Source organism: Fonsecaea nubica (genome assembly GCF_001646965.1).
Source record: "Fonsecaea nubica strain CBS 269.64 chromosome Unknown Scaff66, whole genome shotgun sequence".
NCBI lineage: Eukaryota > Fungi > Ascomycota > Eurotiomycetes > Chaetothyriales > Herpotrichiellaceae > Fonsecaea > Fonsecaea nubica.
The window spans coordinates 38,873-53,108 of NW_019173739.1; the positions used below are offsets into that span (position 1 = coordinate 38,873).

A 14,236-nucleotide genomic window follows, 5' to 3' on the forward strand; every position below is an offset into this window, starting at 1 on the left:
GTAAAATACCTTAAAGATGCGATATATAACGTATAGTGCTAAGTATTAGGATCGTTAAATTATCTCGAAGAGTCTCGTCCTTTATCGGAAAACGGGAGGAATAGCTAAGCGAACTCAACCTCATTTCTTTCTAATAGTTTATAGAGTTTCGATATTAAGACATTCTTGTATTCGATACCATCGATCGTTAGATCCTTTAGAGTAGACGGCCCTTATAGACTATATATTGTATATAACTATCGATAAGGTAAACATAATAAATAGTGATCGGAGGAGAAAGTTATAGACCGGGATACGAAATCTAGGACTACGTTATATTAGGTTATCTATAATATCCTAAGAATTAATGGGTATCCTAACTCTAGTATAATATAAAAGTGTATTCGTTCGTAGTGTTACCTAATAGCTAGGTCGAACTTAGCGAAGTATATAACTTCGATATCTCGACTATCGGTAAGCTTACATCCGCGAGATCGATCTAAAGTTCGGATGTAATCTTCTAATCGATTTTCTTCTAAAAATCGTCTATAGACGAAATACGTAGTAGCGCCGGTATTAAGCATAGCTTCACTTTTTACTATTGTAGGAGGGAGAATAGGAGATTCGAAAGGAGAGTTAATCTGATCGGGGGGTAGCGGTTAAGGAGCGCTTATCGTATAGTTTAAGAGGAGATGATCTACTTCCGCTACTTATAGTGCTATAAGTTTCAGGTATATCTTATCGCGTTTAGGAGTTAGTCGTCCTAGATCATATAAACGTTCACGATCTAGGACGTCTCGTTTCCCGATAACTCTAATAGACCGTCGTCTCTAGTATCTAATAACATTTCATCCGGATTGATAATACATTCCTTATCTAAGTCCGTTAGGTCTACTATATTTAAGGTAGATAGACCTATATCCTTTCTCTATTTAGTCATCTAATAATTAGCTTTCTTCGGTCGATAGCCTATAACGCCGCAGTTAAAGTATTTATCTTCCTTCTTAAGCTAGGCTAAAACTTTTAGATTAGTAAGATTAGGGGCCTAATCCGGCCGAGTTAATTTCGAGCCGGTTGACTTCATTAAGGCGGTCTTACTTTGGGTTATACGGAATAAGGTTACTTTAGGGGCTAACTTAGTCGCTTACGGGGTTATAGGAGCCGATTTTTGTCTAAACCTCCTATTAAGTAGGAAACGTTCCTTTTCTCAGTATAATTCGATCAAATCTTCCATTTCTTTATAGTCTTATCCTCCGGCATTATATACTAGACTCTATAAATTATCGTCTAGCTTATTGATAAAATTAGCGATTCTTTTAGATTCCGCTTTATTAAGGAAGACTATATATCGTTAGAACCGAGCTAAAAAGGCGTTAAGTCGCTCGTTAGACGTCTTCTTAAGTTAGTTATATTAGAGTCGCGCTTCTTTATCGTAGTAGTGATCTCTATAGAGCTAATTAAGGTGAAGAATAATATCGCTAATACGTAGGTACTTCGTACTTTAATCCGTAAAAGGTGTATCCGGAAGGTAAGGTTCGACGTTTTAGTAAGCGTCTCCTATTAGTCGTATACTAACGTAGATAACCGCGGCGAGAGCTCCTTATGATCTCTATATCACCTCTTCTACTTTTAACTTATATAGGATCTCACTACGCTACTCGTAATACTTACTCTTAGTTCCGTTAAACTTAGGCGGATCTAACACTCTTATATAAGGGATAGTGCCGGTTACTCCGGTCGTATACGGAGTAAGTATAGGGACTTAATTAGCGGGACGGGGAGGTACGGATCCTCGCATCGATAACCCCCGAACTCCTAGGGTGCTCCTTCGACTCGCGCGAGTGAACTAATAGGTGCGATACTAGTCTAAATCATCTTAGATATTATATCCTCCTATTACGGGGTTCGGAGATTAGGAACGATTACGATTAGGCGCCCTAGGCGGTTAGATCGCGGAATTGTAGAAAGCGTTAAGTAGAGGCTAAGTAGTGTTCCGAGGCGCGACTTATAGGACGGCTATAAGTCTCTATACTTCTTATTCTAGTTCTCTATAGGTAGCCATCTATTAGGTATAAATGTCTTCTAATCGCTTCCGTTCCGTATCGTAGTCATTTAGCTAGTTCTAAATATCCATCATCTAACTAGTTTAATCTTGTACTTTAGTAGTTAAGTCTACTACCTCTACTTCTAAACTCGAAACGCGTTCTCGCTATTCTTATACGTCCTAGGGGTTAGGTCGATTAACTTAATTCTATAAACTCGAGATCCGTTCGTCTCGGTCTTTCTTCTAAGCTATAATATGATTATAAAGGGTCTTATTCTTTATCCGATAACTAGTAATCTAGTCTTTTAATAGGCTAACCTAGGTATAAGCTTAGGTATAACGACCGGTAACTCAGCGCATTATAGCCAAGAGAAACTCTACCTCCATCGGTTCCTCGATAAAATGTTTTAATGATGCGGTTATCGGAAAATAAAGGTCTTTAGGGTCGAAATAAGCGGGTATCTTAGGGGCTACGTCTTCTCCTTAGTCGTTCTTCTTCTATCGTAGTGCCTAGCTTTAATTAACACCTAACTTAACGGTATAAGGTATACACCTCGGTTCGTTTAAGTTCTAAGGGGCGTTCGCTATAGGAGCCGTAGGCGGAAGAGGTACATCCTGTTCATCTTCGGGTATAATAGTATAGTTACGTCCTTATCCTTACTCTTACAGCCCTTCTTACGCACTATTAGGTAGCTAAGAACGACGAGGGGGAGGTAGTTGTAAAGGTGACGAGCTCCAGCTACTAGGCATCGAAGTTACCCTTAAGAGGGGGTTTGCGGAGTTCGATGCGAGGGGTTAGTTTTATATAGTAGCTAGACTCCTTAAAGATTCGGTAGAACTTCGGGTTAGAGGTTGATGTACTAGCGCTATAAGTAGAGCTACTAGGGACTAGGCCGGTAATAGCGGTATTAAGGAAAAGGACGACTAGGTGAACTAATTTAAGCGTCTAGCGGTCTACGACGAATTCTAGGTAGGAGGATCGAGCTTAGGAGGATCAGATAGTTCCGCTATAAGGTTGTTAATGCCTAAAGAGTCGTCATTCTGATTTCGAGATAACTAAGACGGCTGACGGGAGCGAGGCGCGCGTCTAGAGTTTAACGACATAGTGGTTTTTTTAAATAACAAGAAGTGAGTATTTCGTTGTTCTAAGTAGCTAGGTTTGATATCATCTCATGCTAGTTACTATAGGACAAGTTGAACTTAACAAAAGAAATTTCAAGGGCACGTCTTTAACTGCGGCGAACTTAGTTTGATACGATCTTATACAAGTTCTCTAGGAGTCTTCGAACGTGTCTTGAAGAGTTGTGTAAATAAGAGAGGTCTCAGAAAGTATCACGGTGCAACCTTGGACAGGAGGAATCGCTGTTAAGGGTGCAATTATGATATGAATTCTGAGACGAAAGAGTCTAACTAGCAATAACGCGCAATCTACGGTAGAAGAGTTCACAGATATTCAGCCTCGTGTAGGGTAGTCAGCCTTGTGCGGGGTATCCCACACTTGGCATTTGTCGAGACCGTGACAGCCGCGATTGAAATCGACCATCGGCGTCCCCCAGATCAGCTCGTGGCCCACCCGCAAGTTGTGCGCTTTGTCCTGACCTGGAGCGTGCTTCGATCCGCCAGGGAGGAAATCGTTCGGGTCCATGTCAGAAGCCAAGAAACGAAAGCAATCCTTGAAATGCTCCTCGTCGCCGATCTGCACAGGCATTGGCCGAGCTACGGGACCGGTCAGAGGGATGGGATCAAGCTCTTGCCCAGCCCACGGTCCTTGCAACTCCGGGCTCACCTTGAGAGCCTCCTTGGTCGCCTTGTCGTATTCCTCGTTGGCTCGGACAATCTTGCAGGCTTTCCGACGACTGGCCTCATAATGGATGATTGCTTTGTCAAGACTGTAGTCGGGGAAGAGGAGTTGACTGATAACCTGCACCTCCTGTCTCACTAGGCGCGACTTGCGGCTCGGCAGCTTCTTGACGTTGCTCGGGATTGCATGGGATTTGAAATCATTGTCGATGGCATGCTTGAGTACTTTGACGGCCTCGAGAATGTCTTGGTGAAAGACCGACAACAGCTCCTCATCGGCAGGACTGAGATTGAGAGAGTGTAGAATGGAGTTTTCTGTCAGTTGCTGATCTGTCTCGGACGCCATCATGGATGGTAGTTGGTGGATGGTGGATGATGGTAAGATGGATGTTGGCCAAGAGGTCAGAGAGAAACGAGCTACTTATAGTCGACTGAAGCAGCGACAGGCCCCACTTGCGATGGCAGTGGACAAAGAAGGCAGTGGGTTAAGTCCGGGAGGATGACTCCTGTTTCCACTAGGATGGAGCCAATCAAGGTAAAGAACACATTCCTTACAATCGCAAACGGATATGAGTCACAAAGCGTGTCTGGGATCCTTTGTTCAATAGCGCCACGACTCACAATGAATACAAGGCAGTACATGTGAGCCGTGAGCCTTTGTCCTCCGGGCCTTTGTTCTCTAGGCCTTTGTCCTTTGATGCTGCCCCAGGGCTCGTCCCAAGGTCTGACGTAGGATTCATTCGACAACATCGACGCCTGCAGGGCCAGTGAGCTCTGATGAGATGGTTGCAACCGTTTGGAGGCGATATTGTCTTGGGCTTCCATCAGGGACACGGGCTCGGGGCAGAACTCAAAACCGCCTATACCAGCTTTCACGAAGTGCACCGGAAGTGTAGGAACATCTTCCTCCTACATTAGAGCCACGCTAGAGACCCGTCCTATCGTCTCTCGCGCGCCCACTGGCGAGCGATAGTCAACCTGGCCGGCGCCTTCGGCAACTGCGTCGTCGACGTGCTGCTGGCCCGGTATCAGGCCGAATGCAAACGCGTCATGTCAGGGGAGATAAAGGTCGAGACGGCCGTGCCCAACAACCAGATCATCCAGGTCGTGTTTTCCTTCTGGGACGCCCGATTCTACCAGCCCTCCGCGATTTTGCGCCGGCAAGCCTATTCAAATCAAGACGACGGCGGCCAACGGGTCATGAAAAAATGCCAGCGCCGCATCGAGGAGCTCACCAAAAGCACCATCACCCTGTGCTCGCTCATTGCCAGGGAAGTGCCCCGATTCGAGAAAGACTTTTTCAACTACCAGGCTCGGGTTTCGGAGTACATATCCTTAGCAGCTGTGTCTTTTGGTTTCGTCTCTCTGGCAAGAGCGCCGACGGCGAGCGGGAAAGGTGAGGGAGTCGCCGTCCTCAGCCCGGCCGGCTATGCCGACCCGTCCTCTATAGAATACCGCAAGCTGGTCGATCTCGAGCCCGAGTCCGCTCGGGCCAATTTCGACATGGCTACTTGCTCTCCAAGCCTGTCTCTCGAGCGCTTCTTATACCTGTCCAGGTCGCTGCACCTGGAGCGCGAGGCCACGAAAATGACGGAGAAGTTCGCTAGAGCACCGCTAGTGCCATGCCTTGTTCCCGGAGGCCTCCCACTCCGGCGCCGTCGAGAAGAACGCGGAATCCGAAGCATGGGGCACGCTCTCGCTCCAGACGTATGGCGCCCTCGTGGGCCGGCCCGCCGAGGACCAGTACGAGAAGGCCGTAAGCAGCTTCCTGGAGGCTTTCACGGCGTTCTCAGCAGACAAATGCTCGCGTTCGCCAAGGCTTGATGCACATGCAGGCACGGCGTAGCGTCTCTGACTCTTTGTCTAGTCACTTTGTTGCCATCCCGCTCTGCTCGGCCCTGCTGGCCTACACCGACGACCTCGGCCTCGGCATCGGCGGTCGCGCGAACCAGAGCCGCCAGCTGTACTCTACAAGGACCTCAAGCTCAAGACCGGCGTACGTCGGCTCGCCGTCTGGACTTTCGGCAGCGTGCTGACCCAGAAGTTCAACCCGGCCAGGCGTTCCCTCCTCCACGTCGTCATGGTCTTCTTGTACTCGGCCAAGGCCGGTGTCGAGGAAGTGATTGCCATGGAAACGATCTGCTCGATTCTCAACAAGATTGCCAACACCTCGGGAGTGAGCCAGGCGATCCAGCTCGAGCTCGAGGCCCCACTTCCTCAGTTTCCGCAAGACGCCAATGCCCGCCGAACGTGAAGGCGACGTCGCCAGCCGCGCGGCATCCGAGGCTGCGGCCGCAGCGGCAACAGCGGGAGGGGGCGGCAGGAAAAATGACGACAGCCACCGCCACCAGGCTTGACAAGTACGAGCCTGTTTTCGGTAGGAGGGTTATCCGAATGGGAAATACCTAGAGGTTTTTGTGACCCGACAAACAATCTTTCTGAAATTTTGAAATGGAGAGGAAATTCAGCCTGCCATGTGACATGCAGCCTCGCTTAGTTATCAAGTACGGTGGACCATCAAGTGCCGCCTCGGAACATCTCCTCCCCGAGATCTACGGCTTGGCCAGCCTCGACTGGACCGCTGCTTACCTGGACGCGACCCTGGTGAATAGGGCTTCCTCTCCTAGACATGCCGACGCCGACGCCGACGCCGATCGGCTAAGAGTGGAGCTGTCAGCTTTCGAAGCGGAACGCCGAGGGTGCGTGCTGAAGCTCGGAACGGCCACCGCACGAGGCGAGACCACGTCCCTACGGTACGACGGCGAGGGACGTCGCTTCTGGCTGGCGCCGGAGCGCATCACGGACGCGGGCCAATGGGGTTCCCAGGGACCAAAGCCGGCGGGGCTCGTGGAGCCGGTGCCATGGCCACGGCGAGAGCGAAGCGTCGGGCGACGATTGGAGGTCCGAGATGGATACGCCAGAGCATTCGAGTGGAGGGGAGGAGGAGGAGCAGCAGCCGGAGAGTGAAACGTCGCGCAAGGACGAGCCGAGCGGCGTCGGCTTTCCGGATCATGGCGCTAGGGACGACAGCAATGCCGAGACCTTCGACTCGGGACCCTCCAGTCTGTGGGTCTGGTCGCCAAGACTGAGGCGCAGGAGACGGACAAAATGATGCCATGTATGTTGGCCGAGCTGGCCGAGCTGGCCGGCGACTGCGGTGAGTCGAGTCCTCACAAAGCGAAGTAGTAGGGAGAACGTCGGGAGCGACGGGCAACTCGGGAGCGAAGGGGACGTCAGCAGCCATGAGTCAGCCAGGAACGACAGACATGTCAAGAGGCGCGAGGAGTTCAGGCTGTTCGAAAACTTTGACGCCGACGCCAAAGCACTGCGGGAACTGATGTAACCGCTAAGGATGGCTTACAAAAAGAAGGCGCTTCACAAGACGCGGGATCGGCCCGCGTAGCCGGTGAGAACTGACATCGTCAGCGAAGAGCGGAGCGTGTCCCTCAGCCGGTCGATGCCCAAGGTCAAGCCACGGGCCGTCCATGCCATCATCGGCCTCCTCGGCATCTTCCTAGGTCTACTTTTAAGTATAATCGGCCTTTCGTTTGTGTTGATCTTGGAACTAAGCCGGGAAACGCTCGTGCAGCTGCAGATGATCTTCTTTGTCCTCTTCTTGCTGTGCCTGGTCATCACGGCGGCTGCCATCGTGTTTACGTTGCAAATCGCGCCGGCCGAGCGGATCTTGCTGGGAATATAGACCGCGGACGGGAATGGGGAGGGACCTCTGGAAAGCTTCGCTGCCATGTTTGCTCGTGTTTTGTTTCCCTTACCATATTCCGCGTACCGGGCATGGATACGCTATGTGACGTCTGGAGGTAAGTTACTTTAGTACCTGCCTTCGGATTAGTGTTAATGAGAGCTGTTGCCTTTCCGATCGCATCTTTATCCGTGCCCGCTTCTGCGCAGGGGACCCTGTATAATCACGCAATCACTCACTCACATATTGATCCGCCTACCTACTTACGTAGACCTCGAGGATGAAGATACAAAAGAGCGATACGTCAAAAGCGCGCTACGACGCTGATTCTAATTCTTGATACTCGGCTCCGGGACGAGTCGCGTCGTAAGAAGAGCCCTTACGCCGAAAGTAAGCACTTGATGGTAGAACCTACTTGTTTACAGGCGAATTACGACCAGCACGTGGCCGAGCATGGCAGATCGCGCTCTACGGATATTTCGTTATACTCATCTGATGTAGATGTGCTAATTGATCTTCCGTTCTGATGCTCACATGATGTGCTAGTTGAGTGAGCGGGGGCGAGGTTGCCCTCTAACTACATAGATCTTCCATTACTCTCCTAGAAGATGAAAAAAAAAAAATGTCGCGAATACGAGATAAGGATAAGAGACTTCTAGTCCCATACCACATGATTCAAACTTACTCATGTTATGGCCCCACACACAGTCACTGTGTTGCAAGCCATCCTTACGACTCATAGCCTTTCCACTTCCCAACCTCTCCCCTGGCCCTTGGCCGACGCGTCCCGAAGAATTCGTCGGCGCTCCCCTTTTCATTCCTGCCCAATTTGGAGGCGACAACACCTCGGCCCACACCGAGGTATATACATTGTTTCCCGACGCCATTACTGAATCATTCTCGAGCTCTACCTCGCTGCCAGTTCCGGATGGTGTCTTAGTAAATGATCCACCTACATCTTGAAGATCGAGAGCCATTGCACGTGTCAAAGTCGTACGGGCAGAGCACCAGAGCGCCGCCCTCGGAGCCCTTGCCGCCGAAGGTAACCAATTACAAGTCCCCGACAGAATTTGTCGGGGCGTGTTGATTGGCTGTTACGAACCGCCAAGCACACCGCGCGCACGTGACAACCCATTATTATTTAAGCACCGTATGCTCACCGCCTGAGGGAAGCTTCCCTTTCCTTCCCTCATGCTTTGAGTCTTAGTTAAGATACACTATCAAGGAATAACCATACCTACCTGTTACCTATCGCTGCCCTCTGCCTATATACATAGGCGGTTCCTGACAGGTGCCTTTTGTCTAGAGCCTCTCTTCCTACCGTATTTGACAGGACAGCTTCGGCTGAACGAGGGGTTGGAATTGCTCTGTTTATCGGTCATTGGAGGAAAACTACCCGAATGTGCAAAAATGGGCTGGAAAGGTCCAAAAAAAATGATGAAGGTGTCGCACTGCAGCTTGCAATAGACCCGGTTGGCAGAATCTCGGTGGGCACACATCAATGAATCTCAATTTTTGAAGGTTTGCATGAGGTAATTAATTGCTGTCCTTGCACAAAGGCTCTTAAATGCAGTGATTAGGCCGCCTACCATTATACAACAGCCCACGGAATCAAAGTCTGCCCGTAACTCCCAGACACTTCGTCAATCTTTCCTCTCCGGCTCGAGCCCTCCAGCCATCTAGCTGTCCTCGGTGTGCTTGACACGCTGTGTTCCCCCTCGGACTTCTTGATCGTTCTTTTTATGCTTGGTAGTGACGTACGTGTAGTAGCGTTTAACAGAGGTCTTCCTTATGGCATGGATTCTTTGCGCTTGGGATGAAAATGAAGGATGGCAATAATTTCATTCAGATAGATAGGTTAAAATACAGAGACGAGCGTTCCGCTCCAGAAACCAGACATGCTGCCAATCAGTGATTAATAGCTAGTTGCATTGGAGGCCAAAGATAAACGGCAAACTATAAGCACCAGACGAGGAACACCATGCTACAAGCAGACCACACAATCAGAATGATAAATGTTTTTTGAAAAAAAAAAACTTTAAAAAAACCTTAAAAAACATGATGAAACTCTAGCCTCCCATGCTTACTGACCTTATCTGCCGTAGTGCCGCTCAAGGCTCGCTCAAGGCTCGACACACGAGTGCTGGCTCGAAGGGCGCTGCTATAGGCTTCACGACGGAACTCTCGATCCTCCCACAGTCAGTCCTCGTAGCTTGTCCTTTGCACACACAGTCCCGGCCAGGTGATCAGGCTGGCCGGGACCGTGTCTTGTACGCCGACCCGAGAACTGGTTGATCAGGACAGTTTTCGGGTCGGCACGCGCCGGGTGTGTCCCTTCTTCTTCCTGCCTTCTTTCCTCCTACTGACGGAGCGGACTTCACACACCTTGACTCACCAGGACAAACACATGTCCAACCGGACGCTGGACGGTGTCGGGGAGGCAGCCTGGCGGAGGTGATTTGCCACGGTGTATTTCCTCGAACTATACGAGCTGCTGGTGAAAGATAAGGATGTTGAGATTGATATGAAAGTGCCAGCGCCGGGTTCGGTGTTATTCCTCTGTAGCTGTTGTAGCCGGCTGTTCTTCCTACCGTTGCGGCTGGGTGACGGTGCTGGTGTGTGAGCACTGGCTGCCGCAGGCCGTGCGCATGCCGTGTCGGGATGTGGATAGTAAGCTCCCGCGGGCGGCATGCCGTATCGACTGGATGATGGGCGGTGCGAGTGAGTTGCAGAGCGTTCGAAGATGGTCGTGGAAGAGCGCTTGGTGCAGCTCACCGAGAAAAGACGGGAGACTCGCGCTGAGAAGCGCGTGAGGGAGGAGATCGACGCCAGCCCTGAGAAGGAGGAGCCCGTCACGGTATGCTCAAAAGAGCGCGGGGCAGAAGTAAATTTGGCTGAGTAGGGGGTGTTGGAGGCGTTTGTTTTTGAGAGTGTGTTTACGAGCGAAGCTGTAAGGAGGCACCCAGTGAGCCGGGAGAGAAGATTACTGATGCCATCGGATAAAAGATACGCGTAGTATGCCTAATAGTACAGTGGATGGTTCTGTTAGGCTTCCAGAGACAGCGCAAGGACTAGCACGAGAGCTAAAAGGTGAATTTGTTCGGATAACGCCATGATGAGAGGGTAAATAGAGGGGCTGGAAAGTATCAGCACGGATAAAAGAATTCCTTTCCGGAGGGGAGGCTAAGTGCCCATGTATAAATAGATGCCTAAGTGCGAGAGCATTCCCAAGGAAAGTACAACAGTAGATACTAAGGTTTTAAGCCTACGATAGAGGCAAAAGACAAACACAAGCAAGTCTAGTAATTAGTTGCACCCGAATGGGATGGGTGCGGGGGTTCGCGTCGTAGAGTCAAGTCCAATCAGCCCCCCCAAAGGGACGCGACGTGGACGAGACGCGTCACTGTTGCATTGCATTGCGGTCCGAGAAGGGATGGAACTATGATACGCCTGGTACTTTCTATAGCGTGATACAAATGCAAAACCGCGTCTAACATACATTGTCTTCTTTTTCTTATCGACTGCTTAGTACGCCGCTATCTGCGGGAAAAGGCTCATAAGCGGTGAATATTTCTCTCTCAGCGCTCGCAGCTCCTTCTTTGGTGCTTCTTCCCGCGGGGTCTCCCTTTCCTCGGGTTCCGAGTTTGATATGGGCCGGCCTTGAGGGTAATTGATTTCCAGTGTTTTGAATTCAACGAAGCCTATCTACTGCACGTCTTCCTGCAGCAGGTCTTCTCGCCGCACCACGTCTGTACCCTTCGCGGGGTTTCGGGGCTCAGGTCAAAGGCCACAATAAGCTTACCGGTTGACAGTTGACCCAAGGATCTGGTTCATTACGTATGAAAGATGCCCGGAGCTCCGAGGTGTGCCACTCAAGACGGACCAAGTGGTTGTGCGGGGGCGCGTATATGGCACCTCTGTTCAACGAGACCGAGGCCAGATGTTCCGCATAGTTGGTTTCGTCGACATTGAGCTGGCCGTGCGGGCGCCGCAGGAGGGGAAGAACGAATTCGATACCGACCATGCACTCTCCGAACCGTATGGTGTTAGGCAATGGGCTAAATCTGACGGTGATTTAGTGACGGTGTATATCGTATGCTTTTGGTGGGTTTGGCCTTTGGCCCGTGTGGGTGGCGCGGCTAACCAACCAACCCGCCTGCGGGTCTCCAGAAAGATTTGTCACGTAGCGGTCTGTGTTGCCGGTTACCGTTGGATCGAGGATTTATTTATAGCGAAGGATGGGTTTGGTGGGGCTGTGGTGTTGGACGTTTGTGGCGTTGTGGTCTGCTTTCGGAGGTTTCGCTCGGAACACAACAGGAAATCGATCGCGGTCGATGCAACGCGTCAGGGGTGCTGTAAGCCCAAGGGTCAATGCTGTGCACTGGGGATGACAGGGATACGCGTTGGGCATGTATCGGTAGAGTCGGGACCGATACTTTATTTGGGAGAAGGCTGTAGTTGGAGACACGATGGCTACGGTGAGGAGGCAAGGATGGTGATCACATGCAACGGCTATTGGGGAGGGGGCAACGGCTGCTGCTGTCCCATGCTCAACCTACAACTACAAAAGCCATCGAGTCCTCTCTCCGACCTCATTCGAGGATCTGACAACTACTCTCTACTCATTCAGACAAGCAGTAACAGACAAGTAACTGGACACGAACAACCACACACATAACCACACACATACACAACCAGTACATAATCATCTCCAAACCACTTCCCTGTCCGTCCCTACCATTGAATTGGACCGAGAACCTCCAAGCCGCTTCAACACCAGTTGGCCGCACATACTCCGGCCCACCTAGCCACTAGAAAATGGACTCCCAGATGCAAAATTATCAGGGACAAGAGTACCCTCCCGAACAATAAGGAATCTGCGGCGTCTCCCTGGAGAACTGGAAGACCGTGTTGGAGACAGCCTCTCGCCCGACACCAGAGCTTCAGCGTTGTAACTGAGGAGCCCAACGGAAATAGCATCGTCCTTCATGTTCTGTAGTTTCTCCTGTGGGTCCGTTAGCCCCTCTTTACGTCCCCTCGTCCCTCCTGCGGTCCTGCCGTAGGTTCTCCTGTGGGTTCTCCAAAGATCCTTCTGTAGGTCCAAAGGTCCGTCCTTCTGTAGGTCCCTCCTAGAGGCTACGTGCCTTCGCTTTCCTACCTACGAAAACGCGTGTTTTACGTACCAGCGTTTGCCTGCCAGCGTTTTGCGCATCAGCGTCTGCCCTCCTTCACATTTGCGTGCCCATATGTTTTCACTAATTAGTACACAAAGGAGTACACTTGTGGGCACGCTAGTACGTAAGAGGCTAACGGTTTTACCCCCCCTTCACATTTGCGGGCCCAGATGTTTACACTCGTAAACAAAGGTGTACATTGTGGACATGCTAGTACGTAAACAGCTAGCGTTAAACATTTACGTACTAGCGTACCCACAAGCGCTTACGCTCTCCCCACCTGACGTGCACTGCACGCTAGCCTCTTTACCACTAGGCTTGTGGGCCCGTGTTACTATCCCCTGCACAACCAGGATGGCCGAGTAAAGTCTTGGCACTACAATTCGACCAATCAGCAGAGAATATTTAATAAGCAAACCAGTCAGGGATACAGAACAGACCTTCTACTCCTCGTTCCTTATCGATATTTTCCAGCACCATCTCTTCCTCTTATGTTCTATAATTTCGCTATAGTGTAGTTCGGACTCTAGATGACCTATCTATCAACTTGCATGATCTTTAAGGGCTCAATTACGAGAATAAGAGGAAGCCAAAATTTACTCAGCCATGCTGGCTGCGCAGCGGATACCTGCTTAAGTTTCGCGCAGCTGGGCGATGGCGGTTGTAATCGTTCACCATTTTGACTGCTCGCAGTTGCAAGCGTTTGCCCTTGCTCTTACCCTGCTCTACCGTTTCCTTGCCCCTCCCCACATTTGCGGGCACTCTGTCCTTACCCTTCCATACACATATGTGGATCGACCTAGGTTTCCACGTGTGTTCGACCTAGGTTTGTACATATGTTCAACTTGGATTCGTACATATGTGTTTAACTTACTTTTGCACATATGTTCATCCGAATTGCGAACATTCGTCCCTGCTCTTTCCTTACCCTGCCCTGCCCTTACGCTTCCATGAATTGACCCACGACGTAGCTCGTCTTCTTCCTTAGCACCGTTTCCTCAACGCTAGCGTTTTTCCATTTGTCATTTCCCAGCATTTCTAAATTGTCTAACCCCCCTGTGGCATTTCCTTCCTGTAAGGAAGTCATGCAGGGCGTGGCGCCACCAATCAAGAACGCCCTTCCCCGCTCCAATTCCCTTCTTTTCTTCCCTGCGTCCTCCCTTGCCTCGACCCTAGCGCCCCTTTCGCGCCATTTCTGCGTCATCTCCGGCGACCTAGACAGTTTGTCTCTTCATGATGCATGGTCCTGTAGGACGTGTCCCCTCGGGACCTTGTCCACGGGGATGGTATCCACGTGGATGTTGTCCACCTAGATAGAACTGGTACTGTCTATTCAAATGCTGTCTAGCTAAATCAGAGCTGCCTCTCCAGGAGCTTTCCATCCAACCTTTTGTCTATCGTACTCTCCACCATGTTGAACATGTGGCACGGGAGAGGGAGGCGGGAAGGGCCACGCCAACCATACGTATTACTTCTCTAATCATGGAGGATGATGTTCAAGGCACAGGGACCAACCAGAGGACTCTTGGCTCGCCACTT

At 50.4% G+C, this 14,236-nt stretch overlaps 3 protein-coding genes across 3 annotated transcripts; 2 read left to right on the forward strand and 1 right to left on the reverse strand.

Moving 5' to 3' along the window:
• Nucleotides 1-3,476: 3,476 nt before the first annotated feature.
• AYO20_08405 (hypothetical protein) lies at nucleotides 3,477-4,169 on the reverse strand (the record flags this gene model as incomplete). Its single annotated transcript, XM_022646682.1, has 1 exon — nucleotides 3,477-4,169. The coding sequence occupies one exon, from the start codon at nucleotides 4,167-4,169 to the stop codon at nucleotides 3,477-3,479; it is 693 nt and encodes a 230-aa protein (XP_022497320.1).
• A 431-nt stretch (nucleotides 4,170-4,600) lies between these two features.
• AYO20_08406 (hypothetical protein) lies at nucleotides 4,601-6,077 on the forward strand (the record flags this gene model as incomplete). Its single annotated transcript, XM_022646683.1, has 4 exons — nucleotides 4,601-4,715; nucleotides 4,797-5,440; nucleotides 5,463-5,579; nucleotides 5,691-6,077. 4 exons carry the CDS (start codon nucleotides 4,601-4,603, stop codon nucleotides 6,075-6,077), a joined length of 1,263 nt encoding a protein of 420 aa, XP_022497321.1.
• A 227-nt stretch (nucleotides 6,078-6,304) lies between these two features.
• Nucleotides 6,305-7,523, forward strand: AYO20_08407 (hypothetical protein; the record flags this gene model as incomplete). Its single annotated transcript, XM_022646684.1, has 4 exons — nucleotides 6,305-6,679; nucleotides 6,732-6,889; nucleotides 6,956-7,162; nucleotides 7,250-7,523. The coding sequence occupies 4 exons, from the start codon at nucleotides 6,305-6,307 to the stop codon at nucleotides 7,521-7,523; spliced, it is 1,014 nt and encodes a 337-aa protein (XP_022497322.1).
• Between the last annotated feature and the right edge of the window lie 6,713 nt (nucleotides 7,524-14,236).